Source organism: Euwallacea fornicatus, chromosome 25 (genome assembly GCF_040115645.1).
Source record: "Euwallacea fornicatus isolate EFF26 chromosome 25, ASM4011564v1, whole genome shotgun sequence".
NCBI classification, from domain to species: Eukaryota; Metazoa; Arthropoda; class Insecta; order Coleoptera; family Curculionidae; genus Euwallacea; species Euwallacea fornicatus.
This window is the reverse complement of record NC_089565.1, coordinates 1299011-1313258: the sequence shown is the minus strand read 5'-3', so window position 1 is coordinate 1313258 and position 14248 is coordinate 1299011. Positions and strand designations below refer to the sequence as shown.

Below are 14248 nucleotides of genomic sequence, written 5' to 3'. Positions count from 1 at the left end.
TAACTGTTTTTACTAGAGAATAATATTAACGACGCATTTACTTGTTTTTGTAATTTTTGGTGTTACTCTCGTGGCAATACGATGCAATGGTGAGTTTGTACAAGAAATCAAGTTAATTTTCGCTTTAAATTGTGTTCAATAATTACAATTAATTTAGGCTTGCTCATAGAGGAAATGAACTTTTTAAATCCAAATATCTCACAAACGGTTGCTCAAATCAACTCTTACCAGGCATACCTTTTTTAAGTAAAAGACTTTGGAGAGTAAGAAATTTTATTTAGGAGTAAAATACAGTGTGGCTCAAAAGAGTTATTTCGTTTTAAATGTGTGCAGAGTTCCTGCGGGTGGCGCCCCCTACATTTTACAATGAAAATGAAAGCAGATTTCAACTTGTCACCCCAAAAAACCCCCCCTGGCCGAATGTTGTGATTGTACACCGGTTATTAAAAAATATATTTATGAAAAACTGGAACCAAATTGAACTTTTGACATTTCGTATCTCTGAAATAATCCACTTTTAGACTGAGGCAAGTTAAGTTAGACCATCATATTTTAGCCTCAGGAATTTGTGTTAGCATTTGTTCCTCACCTTTTAGAGACACCCTGTATATTACACTTCTTTCAAATTGCAATAGTAGCTTAGTGTTGTAATACGTTAAAAAAATGCTAACTTTTTTTATTCCTCCCTTGTTTTATTTATTCCTTCTCTACTTGCCTTGTTCTTTTTGCAGTGAGACCCGCCTTGCCAAACACCAATAGCATCAAGTGTATCTTTGCAAACTCCGTCGATGTTTCGACCACGAAAAGGAATTAATGTTGAAGCTCCAATGGCTTTCAATTGGACAATGGAAAAACTGATTAAAATATCAACCGAAGATGTGTCATCTTGAAAAAACCGAAAAGAAATGTCACACAACCTCCCCGCGGGGTTAACTCAAAATTATTTCATATTCTCGGCGTTACAGATAAAACTTAGCATTATGACAAATTAGAATTCACGGCACAGTTGCAATATTCTTGGAATTCTGACAAATAGAACCATCCATATTTCGGGTCTGTATCGATAATAATTTATTTTCCAGAAATCTCAGTCTTGTGCCGAGTACGAGTGACTGCCGATAACTTTCCATGACAAAGATAAACGGCCACAACGAATTCTTTTACATTCGACAATAAAAGGGATTTCCAGTAGCAATGCAAAGTTTACGTTACGGACTTAATGGAAACACCCTTTCTTGCATCGAATGAGTTTTAATTACTTCACGATCGTGCCAGAAAAACTTCAATCTAATCGTGTGGTTTTCTGAGATTGTTAACTCAAATTTGTCTTAATTTTATGTTGTTATGCAAGTGTTGTGTTTTTTTAACCTCAATTAATTCTTCACAAATTTGATCCTTATACTCTTAGACTGACGTTCCTATACAACGTAATTTTTTAGCTCACGGGCAAAGTAAAGCAGATGAAAGGTGAGGTTATTTTAAGGGAAAAATTTCATGTATATGTCGGAATGGAAGGGTAATTTCCTTTGGAAGCAATGTTCAAGAATTTAAAACACTTGATTAACACTGTTGATTATGTTAAAGGGCAACAACGACGCTTCAAACACTAGTTAGTACAAAGTCCCTAAACTTACATTCCCAGAATTATCGTAAAGAACTGGTGATCCAAGTTCAGCTCACTATGTCACACTGACTGTCTCTTCCCCTTTTTTCTCTGGACATCAATCCTTCCCGCGCTATCTTTTCTAATCTCTACCCCTGGCCCCGTTCCACCCGACCCAGTCGTGTTTCAGACGCTGGGTCTGTTCGTTATCCAAACCTAACAAGATCTCAAATCAGCCAACCGCCCATAACTCATATCCAACTGGTTCCTGAAAACTCATCACCGACCTTTAACAAATCAACAAGTCCCTTTATCTTAACTATTTATGATAAACACATTAAGGCGCCGACATATATATATATAAATATAATTCCGATTTGAATTATTTAAGCATTTAGAGGACCGCAATAATTGAATTGGTAATGCGAGTCCAGTTTCAGGGCCCCCGTGATCTCCCGATTTGAATCATTTAGATTTCTTGTTGTGGGGTCAAATGAAACAAATCGTACCGAGAGAACGATTTGTTTCATGAGAGAAAGATTAACATAAAAGAGCAATTGTTAGAATACAGATGGCTGCTGCTGATATAAGAATTTGTCCAGACATGTTGATTCGCGGGAAACATTCACTGCTTCTTTCTACATTCTTCTTCATTACCACATTCCTGTAGAAGAAGTATATTTAGAACAATTTCTATGATATTTTTACTTTTAACTGTTTCATTTGTGTAATTTTTAGTAATAAGTAGTAAGGTGCAAAAAACTTTAAGTCCTATAAACCCTTAAATAATTTAATTCGGACATATGTCTATATGAAGTTTTTTTTTCATTAACCTTCATTGGTCTTCATTTTGTTCATTAACCTCATTTTTCATCTGCCTTTGTCGGCGAGCTAAAAAATCATCTTGTATTATGAAGGTAAATCAACTCATCACATTATTGAACTATAATACATAGAATACAGCTATTTTAAAACCAGAAGACTCTCTGCTAGTGCTTTATCAACAAAGTACACATATTTATAATAGCCTAGATTTCAATCGAATTTATCGACTATATTTCTGCGTTTAACTTAATTAAACTAATCCTTGACCAGTATTATCTTTTGCAGCATAGAGGAGAGTATGAGGATAGGGAAATAACTTTCATAACTTTAACCGACGATTGAGAATATAATTTTCAACAAAAAAATCACTTACAACAGGGGTTGTAAATATAATCATTTTTCCGGAAAACAAATACATCTGTTGAGAATTGGCAACGGCGCGTCGTGTTCATTTGATTTTGATACCTCCCTAAGTGGCAATATAAACCAGATATGGCGCATTTATACGGTTTTTTTTGTGCCTGATGGGTTTTACTGTTAAACATTATGTGATTCGTATTTTATTAATTTGTAAATCCGCTCACATTTAAATTATTCTAGTCCCCTCTAATTGGCATAACATGTTACGTTACACGTTTTACACCATTTGTATCACCATCAAAAACACAAATTTGTTATTATTTTGACCACATTAAATGTTCGATATATCCACCATTTGAGTCCATGCATGCGGGACAGTGTTTTAACGAATTTTCCGTACACGATGAAAAATTCCTACCATATTCCTAATGTGATCGGCGGCAGTAAAAATATGTGGTCTTAACTGGTTTTAATCCCTTATTTCAGCAGCGTAGACCAACTTTTTTAGGAAACCCGAAAAGAAAAAATCCAAAGGATTAAAATACGAATCCAATCGTGTCCATTCCATATTGGTCTGCCAATCTAATCATTGGTCTGGCAAGCCAATTCTTCCTATTCATCTCTCTTTAAAATAATGATTTAAGTGCTCGATAACTGGAGGGCTTATGTGTGCAGGGGCTTCATCATGTAATTGTCACATTACGGCACGCAACTGAAGAGGTACATTTTCTAACAAATTAAGTTTGCGGGTGAGGTGTCACGCGTAATGACAGAGGAAGCATTTTAACGAAGAACGTGATCATACTAAAATATTAAAAGTGTGGAACGACATATGTACAGTCTATGACAAATGCGAAAACTAAGGGCGGTTTTGTCTTGTCTCTTCTCGCAGGGTCCTAATGGGCTCCACTTGTCTATGGGACCAGATGCCTTTGCACAGACTAATACATACGTATGTAAAATAAGATGGAATAAAATGCAAATTACCATAGAATAATGCAACGCACATGCTACATAGCTCAGATACTGGCGCGGTAAACAACCTGTTTATAGGACATTCCATGCTTTATCGCTTCACCTGCAGTCGATTTGAGCAACCCTTTAGAGGGTCAGCTTTTCAGGGTTCAATGCGGCGTTGTCGCTTAAGCTATATTATTGGTTATTAATTGAGTTTTAAATTGCTTTTAACAATGTTTTAGCTGAATAATTTTAATTTTTTTTTTTGATACACGTCAAGCACATTTTTTTTTTAATTTTATAAAAATTTTAAGCTTATTAAGCTTTTCGGTTGCAAACTTGAACATTCTTTTTTTAATTATTAGGTTTTCGACTCCTGCTGTAAGGAACTTTTTTGTTCAAAATTATATTCTTAATAATCAGTTAAATTTACGAAAATCATTTCCCTTACACCCCAATGATCTAGGACGACTAAGTAAAAGTGGGTCTCATTCCAGAGTAATTAGCATACAATCATTTTTTTTAGGCTTAAGCTCTAATTTCCTGTGAAGGGGGAACTTGCATTTATATTGCCGACACCTAAGATTGACAATTCTGCTGACCTCTCTACGTTTCACCCTACTAGCATTGTCCATACAAAAGCATTAGATAAGTTAATGTACGAACGATTCATTGAGCTCTTTTTAATAATTAAAGTATGATCCAGTCTGGTTTTAGGTTGCGCAATAGTGGTCCCGCTTCCCTACTGGGAAGGTAACGATACTTTATAGGCTATAAATGAAGGGCAATGTTCATATCTGCAATCAGCATGAGCTTTGACACTGTTGGAAAGCTGACTCAAGCAGAAATGAAACTTCCATACGCCGATAAGAATTTATTTTAAAAAATACTCATGTTATGAGTTATAGAAAATAAAAGGAACGAAAACGAGTCTTTTAGAAAAACATAGGCCAAAAAAGCAATTGACCTGTCGAAAGTCCTTCAACGACTAAAAACTTAAACTACTTTCTAAAAAGTACCAGCAGAACCTTTTTAAGCCCTTTCACCAGAAAAAACCCCAAACTGACATGATTTACTACAGATTTTCCAAATGAGTTGGCATATGGCCCTTATCCTAGCAAGCTCGCCTAAAATTCTTAGGGTACAAGTAACGGACAAAAATAAAACATTCAAAATATAACCAGTGTCGTATCATAATTTCAACAGACACACTTAAGCAAATTGGTCTTTTTGTGAAATTAAGATTTTTTAATTTGGGAAAAGGGATAAGTGGATTCTTTGAGAGCTATGGTGTCCGCAAGTATGACATCACGTGTATTTTTTATAAGCATCCTAATTATGTTAAAACTAGAAAATGCATATTCTCTTACCCAGTTCTCAATTGTAATTTTATTGTTCCTTTTTAACATGCAGAGGTGTTTTCAATACGCTATTGTATTAAAAAAGACTTTAGACATTTTAGAGAATCTCATTTATACTTTAGTAGTCACTCAAGCGATTATATTTAACGCTTGGTAGCCCACCTTAGAGTCATTCCGGATCTAAATGATCTAAATTGAACACAATATGTTTCAATAACGACAATTTCATTTCTTTCATACTCAACTAATACCAACTGGAAACTTCAAACACTAATTCAAAATAAAGTAAAAGAAACTCTTCTCACCTTAGTTTTCTCCAAAGTTTACTTCAATTTGTTCGTAAATCTCCAAAAGGATCAACCATGCAACGTGAAGTATGCGAAGCGCCAAACCTATGGTTCCCCTAAGAGAAAGCCTGTGGTCTTCGATATCAGACAAATCGTCTCTTAAAAGGTGCCTTATCTCATTCAATTCAGTAATCTCCGTACTCCTAGACCTCATTAATGTCAGTCTACCAAAAATGTCAAAAATTTCGAACCAAAACCAGAAATGAAAATTTATTTAATTCCAAAAGTCTTATAAAAAAAGCAAGATACTTAATATTCTTCAACGCCATCGCCTTCACATTCTCCAGTGTCCATTCCGACTTCTTCGTAGTCTTTCTCCAAAGCAGCCGTGTCTTCCCGAGCTTCAGAAAATTCTCCTTCTTCCATACCCTCTCCCACGTACCAGTGAACAAACGCTCTCTTCGCATACATAAGGTCAAATTTGTGATCCAACCTAGCCCAAGCTTCCGCAATGGCTGTAGTATTGGACAACATGCAAACGGCCCTTTGGACCTTGGCCAAGTCGCCTCCTGGCACTACAGTTGGTGGTTGGTAGTTAATTCCCACCTTGAATCCTGTCGGGCACCAATCCACAAACTGAATAGTACGTTTGGTCTTGATGATTCCAATAGCGGCATTCACATCTTTCGGTACCACGTCTCCCCGATAGAGCATGCAACAAGCCATGTACTTCCCATGTCTTGGATCGCATTTGACCATCTGGTTTGCAGGCTCGAAACAGGCGTTGGTGATTTCAGCGACTGACAGCTGCTCATGGTAAGCCTTCTCTGCTGATATGACTGGAGCGTAAGTGGCCAAAGGGAAGTGAATACGAGGATAAGGTACTAAGTTTGTCTGGAACTCTGTTAAATCCACGTTGAGGGCACCATCAAATCGTAGGGAGGCAGTAATGGACGACACAATTTGACCAATCAGTCTGTTGAGATTGGTGTAGGTTGGCCGCTCAATGTCCAAATTTCTTCTGCAGATGTCATATATGGCTTCATTGTCAACCATAAAAGCCGCATCGGAATGCTCTAAAGTTGTGTGGGTGGTAAGAATGGCGTTGTAGGGTTCAACCACAGCTGTAGATACTTGAGGAGCTGGATAAATGGCAAACTCCAGCTTGGACTTCTTTCCATAGTCCACGGACAGACGTTCCATCAATAGCGACGTAAATCCTGACCCGGTGCCCCCTCCAAATGAATGAAAGATAAGGAAACCTTGAAGTCCAGTGCATTGATCTGCCAGTTTCCTTATGCGATCCAAAACTAGGTCTACAATCTCTTTCCCAATGGTATAATGACCACGGGCGTAGTTATTGGCCGCATCTTCCTTACCGGTAATCAGCTGCTCTGGGTGAAATAACTGGCGGTAAGTTCCAGTCCTTACTTCATCTACTACAGTCGGTTCTAAATCCACGAAAACAACCCTTGGTACGTGCTTTCCAGTTCCCGTCTCGCTGAAAAAGGTGTTGAAACTATCATCACCACCCCCCACGATTTTGTCAGAGGGCATTTGTCCATCTGGTTGAATGCCATGCTCCAGGCAATAAAGCTCCCAACAGGCGTTGCCGATTTGGACTCCGGCCTGTCCGAGATGAATGGAGATACATTCACGCTAAAGAGAAAATCATGATGAACAAATATGGAATGGAATAACGTTTACAGCTAAACTAAATAGTTTGTGATAGAGACTGCATGTTGCGGGGTAGGGACACTCACCATGGTTCACGAATGATGTAGAATCTTGTCGCAAATGATTGAATAGAGCTTAAAGTTTCGGAAAACTCTAATCAAACAATTTATACAACAATGTTTGACAAACGATGGTATTGCTAAGGCAGATTCCTTTGGAATGGCCAACTGTTTGTTTATGGAAGGACCAACTTCAGTTTAGCTGGTTGAGTGGGTCATAGTCAGCAAAAGTGATGTTTTCAAAATAAACGTCTCGAAAGTCAGGTGTGAAAACTACGGAGTATTTTTTCCAGTTCTGAACGATTTACTTTACGGTCGGAGCTAAACTTAACAATTAGAATAGTATATTGTTAGTGACAAAAAATACATTTTCTGTAGCTGAAAGAATAGTTTAAGTAGCCGGGCACTCGGCTTCACCGTTTGGCGATTTAGAACGATTTCGGAAGTGAGTCCCTAGGTAGGTTTTTGGAAGATGAAAACTCAAATTCATTTGCAACTTGTGACCAAAAAAGCTGCTCTCAAAAGGGCCCCACCATACTCAGCTGTTGGTGCGCTCATTTACAAGAGAAAAGCAGAGTTTGAGCGTGAGCAGTGAAGTTGTCTCGTAAAAATTTATGCACGATAATTAGATTTTTCGTCATTTTAGGTTATCTACATTTCATTTAGAACAAAATAATAATTTGATCATTTGATATGCCGCCATAGTATATAAATGCTATTCTGAGATGATAAAGAATAAATTTATTAAATGAAATTTGTGATAGTGAGCCAAAGAAGTCACATGATTACATTTCAGTTCTTCTGACATTATCGTAAAAGAATTCAAACTCGTTCAATGCGAGAAAGGGTGTCTTTATTAAGTCCAACGTAAACTTTCCATTGCGACTGGAAATCCCTTTCATTGTCGAATGTAAAAGGTTTCGCTGCGGCCATTCATCTTTGTCATTGAAAGCCATCGGAAAAGTCACTCGTTTTCGCCACAAAACTTAGAGATTTCTACGAAACAAATTCTTGTCGATACAGACCCTAAATATGAAAGGTTCCGTTTGCCAGAATTCCAAGAATATTGTAAATGTGCCGTGAATTCTAATTTGTTGTATTTGCTAAGTGCCATCTCTTGCGCCCAAAATATGAAATAATACCGGATTTACCCTGGGGGCGATATTTTTTCATTTTTTCCCAAATGAGGAATGTTTGCTTCGTATCTTAATCAGGTTTCTTAATCGTCTATTTGTAATGTACCCACTCATATCGAATGGAAACAACCAGACTTAATTACAGAACAATTAGGACGTCACTATGTTAGTACAACAAATTCATAATTGACGAGGCCAAAGGTCTAAATCCATTTCACTGTAATTAAATAGGTTAAAGGTCTAAATCTACCCTTAACGATATACAAAGTAGTATATAAGACACAAACGAAGAGTTCGAAAAGCAGTTAAGAAGAAAGAAGCAACTAAGAAACGAAAATCAACTTTGTTCGTGCCTAACCGAAATCTACAACCTGTGTTCGTAATCTTGTACCTTCGAGTTTGTTAAATAAAGGTGTTTTACTGAATTCGCGTTTAGCTTCCACCCTGTCACACTACATATTTAAGACCGCCTGAAGCGTTAATATATACCATTGTTTGCTAGCCAAAGTACTCGCGGATGTTAATTTATTGCATTTCCGTGAATGTCAGATTTACTACTTTTTATACATAATAGATCAAAGATATTAAAAGGAGGAATTGAAAAAACTATAGGTAAAATGGATTCCAAACTACCAATTTAGCCTTAAACCCAAAACATCGACAATCCACCCTCTCTTTGTACTGACGAACAGCGCGCAGGCAGTCCATTTAACCAACGGAAGATCGGTAAGCATATTCGTGACCTGGCCTTCGACAGTGCCTGGTATAGAAGTCTTCTAAATAAACTATGTCCAAATATCTGCTCCATACCATCAACGTTGAGTTATGGACACCTTAACCCTGAAAGGTGACGCTAACCTAATTAACGGCACAATTTAGATAAATCTTCAGATTTATTACGTTTACGTTTTACAAGGGTAACATGTGCCATGTGTGAAGCTTGAGCATGGTATTGCTGGCTTTAGGGTGCCTTTTTGTCACATTACAAGGGTTAATTTTAGGCAAAGTTAATATGGAATTTTTAGTCTTCCGAGTGGTCTCGAGTTAGAATATACAACATAAAACAAAAGGGATGTTTATTTTTATAATCTATTTCCAACAATCAAAAATGTACTTGAAAACAGGCGATTAGAAGTAAGAACAGACAGCACCCTCTCCTCCCCTTCACCCCCGAACCAGGCTTTCCCCAGGGGTCGCCACTTTTACCGTTGCTATGGAGTTTGGACTGTTCGGATATGTGCAGCTTAAAAGGTGACAAACAGACACAACTGCATATATATATTACAATGCGCTGACGACACAGCACTTATCGTACATTCCAAACAGACAGACGACGCTATGAAAAAACGTCAGGAGCCAACAGACGAGGCAATATCATGGTTCTTTAAATAGAGATTGACACCTGGCTCTACTAAAAACCAACTTTTACTTTCAAATCATAAAGTCAAAGCGCAGTCTCTTACAATAATTGCCAATGGCCACGTCATCAAATTGAGGAACGACATCAAGTACCTAAAAATAACAATTACCCGACGAATCCATCTAACAAATATCAGAGCAGAAATCACTAGAAAAGTAAAAAACACCCTCGATCACTGACATATAAAGACAATGATATTATGACAAAAACGACAACTCAAATATATGTGTACAGCGATCTGCAGGCCCCCATTAGACTACGGACATATACATATGGTAAAAACAAACGCAAAAAAAGACAAAAACGTACAAACTATAGAGCAAATTGCACTAAGATTAATTACAAAGATTAGACATCCAAACAACCTGTTACACGATCCATTCAACCAAATGCTTTACGAACACACAAACATGACAAAAATAACAGAGAGACTCATACAATTACAGGAAAAATGGAAACACAACCCTCACAATTGGATCGTACTGGACCCTTTCGGCATAGCCAGACTTGCAAAACATTCCCGTTTCCGATTCCCCAACACAACCCTATTCAAACATTTTAATCAATAAGCTAAACAGTCCGATTGTATATGAATGTTCTTATGATATACCTCCAACGGCAAAAAGTCCTAAAGCTCGAGAGCTTGCCTCTACTTGTAGAGGTAAAGATTCAAAAAAATTAAAAAATAATAGATCAAAGAGTGCGACAACGGACACTTATACTCCTGGAGTCTGTAAAAGCGACTTTTATTGCACAAAAAAACAAAACGTTAAAGAAAACATAAACAAAGGGAAAAGTCAGGAAATTAGCAAAGATAAATTTTTGTCATAGTACGAAACAGAACTGCTCTCATGTGCTTTAATTAAATAGAGCAGTTTCCCACCTATGGTTATACAGGGTTTTTGTAAAAGGTCCGTAAAAGGTCTGTACAAAATCCTACCACATATTCTTAGGGTGGAGAACGTGATGATTTAACCTAACTTGTCTAATCCAAAAGTGGACAGTTTTCGAAATACAGGGTGTCAAAGTTAAAATTAAATTGGAAAAAATTAATTACTTCGTTGGTAATGCTGCTACTTACACAAAATGTCGTATCGGGGGGTTTTTAGGGCGAGAAATCATCAGAATCCGTTTACATTTTCGCTGTACAATGTAGAGGGCGTTATCAACGCTCGATGAACCCTCTTTAAAAGGACATAACTTTTTTATCGCCCGGTATAAAATTTGTTTATGACTAAATTTGTGTTTTTCTATGTGTTTTAGGTAAAAAAGGTCTCGTGGTAGAAGTCTCTACAAGCACTCTTTCTTGAGATGTTTAATTTTTAAATGTAGCCGCATCTCCAGTGCAGTAACTATTCGTACAGTTGAATATCTCGTAAACTATTTGAAAATGCAATTTTAACTAATAAATCGTGCACTTCATAAGTAATTGTATTTTTTTAACTGTTCGCTTTTATTAAATGCTCGAAGTGATCTCCGTTAACATTCCTACAAAGATGAATTCGACATAAGAAGTTAAAATGGACCTTCTTGAGTTATTTGAAGTATTTTTTTGTTGATAAAATCGTACTTGCTCGTATAAAGCAGGTACGTAGGGTAGTAGTGTGTTGATATCTGCGATAGTCAAAACGCGTCAAAGTTGTTAGTAAATTTTCAAATTTTGTGCAATTTCGTGTTTTAGAATGGTAACTAATAGTTAGTGCATTAGATATACGGCAAACTTTAAAAATAAAATATCTAAAAAAAGAGTGCTTATAAAGACTTCATCTAGGAGACCCTTTATTCCTAAAACACGTAGGAAACCACAAATTTAGTCATATATAAATTTTTTACCGTGTGATAAAAAAAGTTATGCTCTTTTAAAGAGGATTCATCGAGTATTGACCATGCCCTCTAAATTATGCAACGAAAATGTAAATGGATTCTGATGATTTCTCACCCCTAACCCCCCCCCCCCCCGATACAACATTTTGTGTAGATAGCAGCATCACTAACGAAGTAATTAATAAAAAAAAAAAATTTATCTTAATTTTGACGCTCTGTTTTTCGAAAATCGTTCACTTTTGGATTAGACAAATTAAGTTAAATCATCATGTTCTCACCCCAGGATTGTATGGTAAGATTTTGTACAGACTTTTTACAGACACCCTGTATTCTTATGTAATGTGTCGTCCATGCTCTTCATTGTATGTATTTGAAAAATTGATTTGTTTCGTAATCTACGTAAAATGTAAAAAATGATAAGAAAAAACTTAATAAGTAGTAAATATTGTTTTAATTGGACTTAATTGTATTTTAATTATTTAGTTTTAATGCTTTTAATTCCTCTATTGGCGTTTTTATTAATGAAGCGATACCCTATTTTTTATTATAATCGGCAAAGCATGACACAACATGACACGAAACATGACATTTTTGAGAGTATGTAAGCCACAAAAATTTTAAACAAATACATCACCCTGGAGAGTGCAGATTTGAGTGCCGAAAATTGTCCTTTTCCAAAAAAAAAAGAAAATATTCTGCACTCAAATTTATTTTTACCAAACTTCTTTTAAAAATCCAAAATTTAACTATTTCTCACAGAAAATAAATCTTCTGTTAATTTTATCAATATGAGAGCATTTAGCTTTTTGACTCCCTCTTCGATCAGATTTAATTTTAACTAAAGACGGACATACACGTGCAGTGTTCGATAAATCTCAAACAGCGATTAATCGCTAACATGCTCGTTATTATTATGAACATTTTCAAGCAAAAATTTCGAATATGTACCAGAAAAACTGAATATTTTCTGTAACTACCTATCGACACTAGTTGGCCATAGCAGAATGATGCCGATTGCTCGCTATTCCAGCTTCAGCGAAAGTCACAAGTATATTTACCTCTTAACGGCATTGATTTTGGGAAAAGTACAAAATATACAGGTTGATCCAGAACTATGAGATCAAACTTTTAGGGATTATTCAGTGAAACGATAGAATACATTTGAGTATGAGAACATATATCCGGAAATGTCTACCTAAGGCGTCAGGGCCTTATGATACTTTATGACAGTTACATGCGAAATTTTATTTTATCGAGTTTTAGTACGTTTTATTTTAATGTACATATTTGTACAGTAAATCATTGCAATAATCATTCAAAATGTCGTTCTTAAACCTGAATGTACTTATTTCAACGGTGTACAGGATTTCTGAGGAGTTGGCTAAAAATTGTTGATGATCGTTTTGAACGACTTGAAATGTCGCAGTAACTCGTGCAATCACGTCTTGCTCTGTTTCCACTGGTATTTCATAAATCAGAGACTTTACATGTCCCATAAAAAAGGAATCTAAGGGTGTTAGATCGGATGACCCAGGAGGACACGAAACTTCCTTTACCGAACAAATGTTATCAGAACTGCCGATCCAAATTCTGCCCAGCTTGAATAGAAAACTGTGCAAGTGCACGATTATGTTCCAATCATATTTGTTATCGAACGATTAATTGGTCATTTTCTAAAAGTTCTGGCTTAAAATAAAAAAATAAAAAAATAAAATAAAGGACATTTTTGCTCTTGACTGTCTTAAGGTGTCATAAGACTGTAGCACCTTAGGGAGACATCTCCGGACATGGGTTATTATACTCAAATGTTTTCTGGTGTTCTACTGAATAATCCTTAGAAGTTTGATCTCATAGTTATGAATCACGCTATGTTTATCTACTAATAATAGCTCTGGCGAATATAAACAATATGGATGTTATCAAAAGTGACAAAATTGATATTGATGTACAATCTTTAATCATCATCTTTTTTTAATACTGATTTTGAGTGCATGGAATTTGAATGCCGTCGTCATTGGATTTAATATTAAGTTCAAGCGCTACAGAACACTTCGTGTAGTACTTGGTCATTACATAACTGTTTCCTCTCTATGTAGGAATAATTTGTAGTATACTGCTCTAGAAGAAAAGTTAGGAGATTTATACTGATTTTTCTGTTCTATTGCAAAGTATAATAATAAGAATTAAAATATATACTTTATAACGTTTTGGGAATTATATCTGCGCACATTTGAATCATGTAGACGCAAATTTAAGTCTTGTAGCTCTCTAGCTATTCGCTGAATGGAGTGGCACAGGAAGAGGTTATCACCCTTATGACTTAGGAATGTAGTTAGGAAACATTGCATCAAAGACATCGTTGTGGCTTGTCCTATTGCATGGAAGTTTTCGTTGTGTAATTTGATAATTTTATAAAAATAAAATCCTGTACAAAATTTGAAATCAACGCTATTCTGTCGACAATTTTGAGTTTATTATTAAAAAATTGTTATTTTTATTAATCGACCCATAAGATTCACTCATTTTAGGACACTGAAAAAGAAGTTACTAATATGCTTCTAGTGCAATTTTGACAAGATTATATAATTTTTTAACTGATATCTCTGCACCAATTCAACATACGTATAAGGGTATACTTCACGCAGTGTGTTTCGGGTCTACCATTGACGCAAAATAATTAAAAAAAAGATCATTTATCGTGTTTGGCTGAAGGAAATTTGAAATCAAATTTCAGTCTAA

The 14248-nt window shown here is 36.0% G+C and overlaps 1 protein-coding gene and 1 long non-coding RNA gene across 2 annotated transcripts; one reads left to right on the top strand and one right to left on the bottom strand.

Moving 5' to 3' along the window:
- The first annotated feature begins 2477 nt into the window (after positions 1-2477).
- On the top strand, positions 2478-4675 carry LOC136346905 (uncharacterized). Its single transcript, XR_010733389.1, has 3 exons — positions 2478-4220; positions 4272-4403; positions 4463-4675. It is a non-coding gene; the product is annotated as an uncharacterized lncRNA (long non-coding RNA).
- Positions 4676-5626: 951 nt separating this feature from the next.
- LOC136346904 (tubulin alpha-1 chain-like) lies at positions 5627-7335 on the bottom strand. The gene is made up of 2 exons (XM_066296446.1): positions 7157-7335; positions 5627-7052 (listed from the first exon to the last, which is right to left on the bottom strand). The coding sequence occupies exons 1-2, from the start codon at positions 7157-7159 to the stop codon at positions 5703-5705; spliced, it is 1353 nt and encodes a 450-aa protein (XP_066152543.1). The 5' UTR covers positions 7160-7335; the 3' UTR covers positions 5627-5702.
- Positions 7336-14248: the final 6913 nt, after the last annotated feature.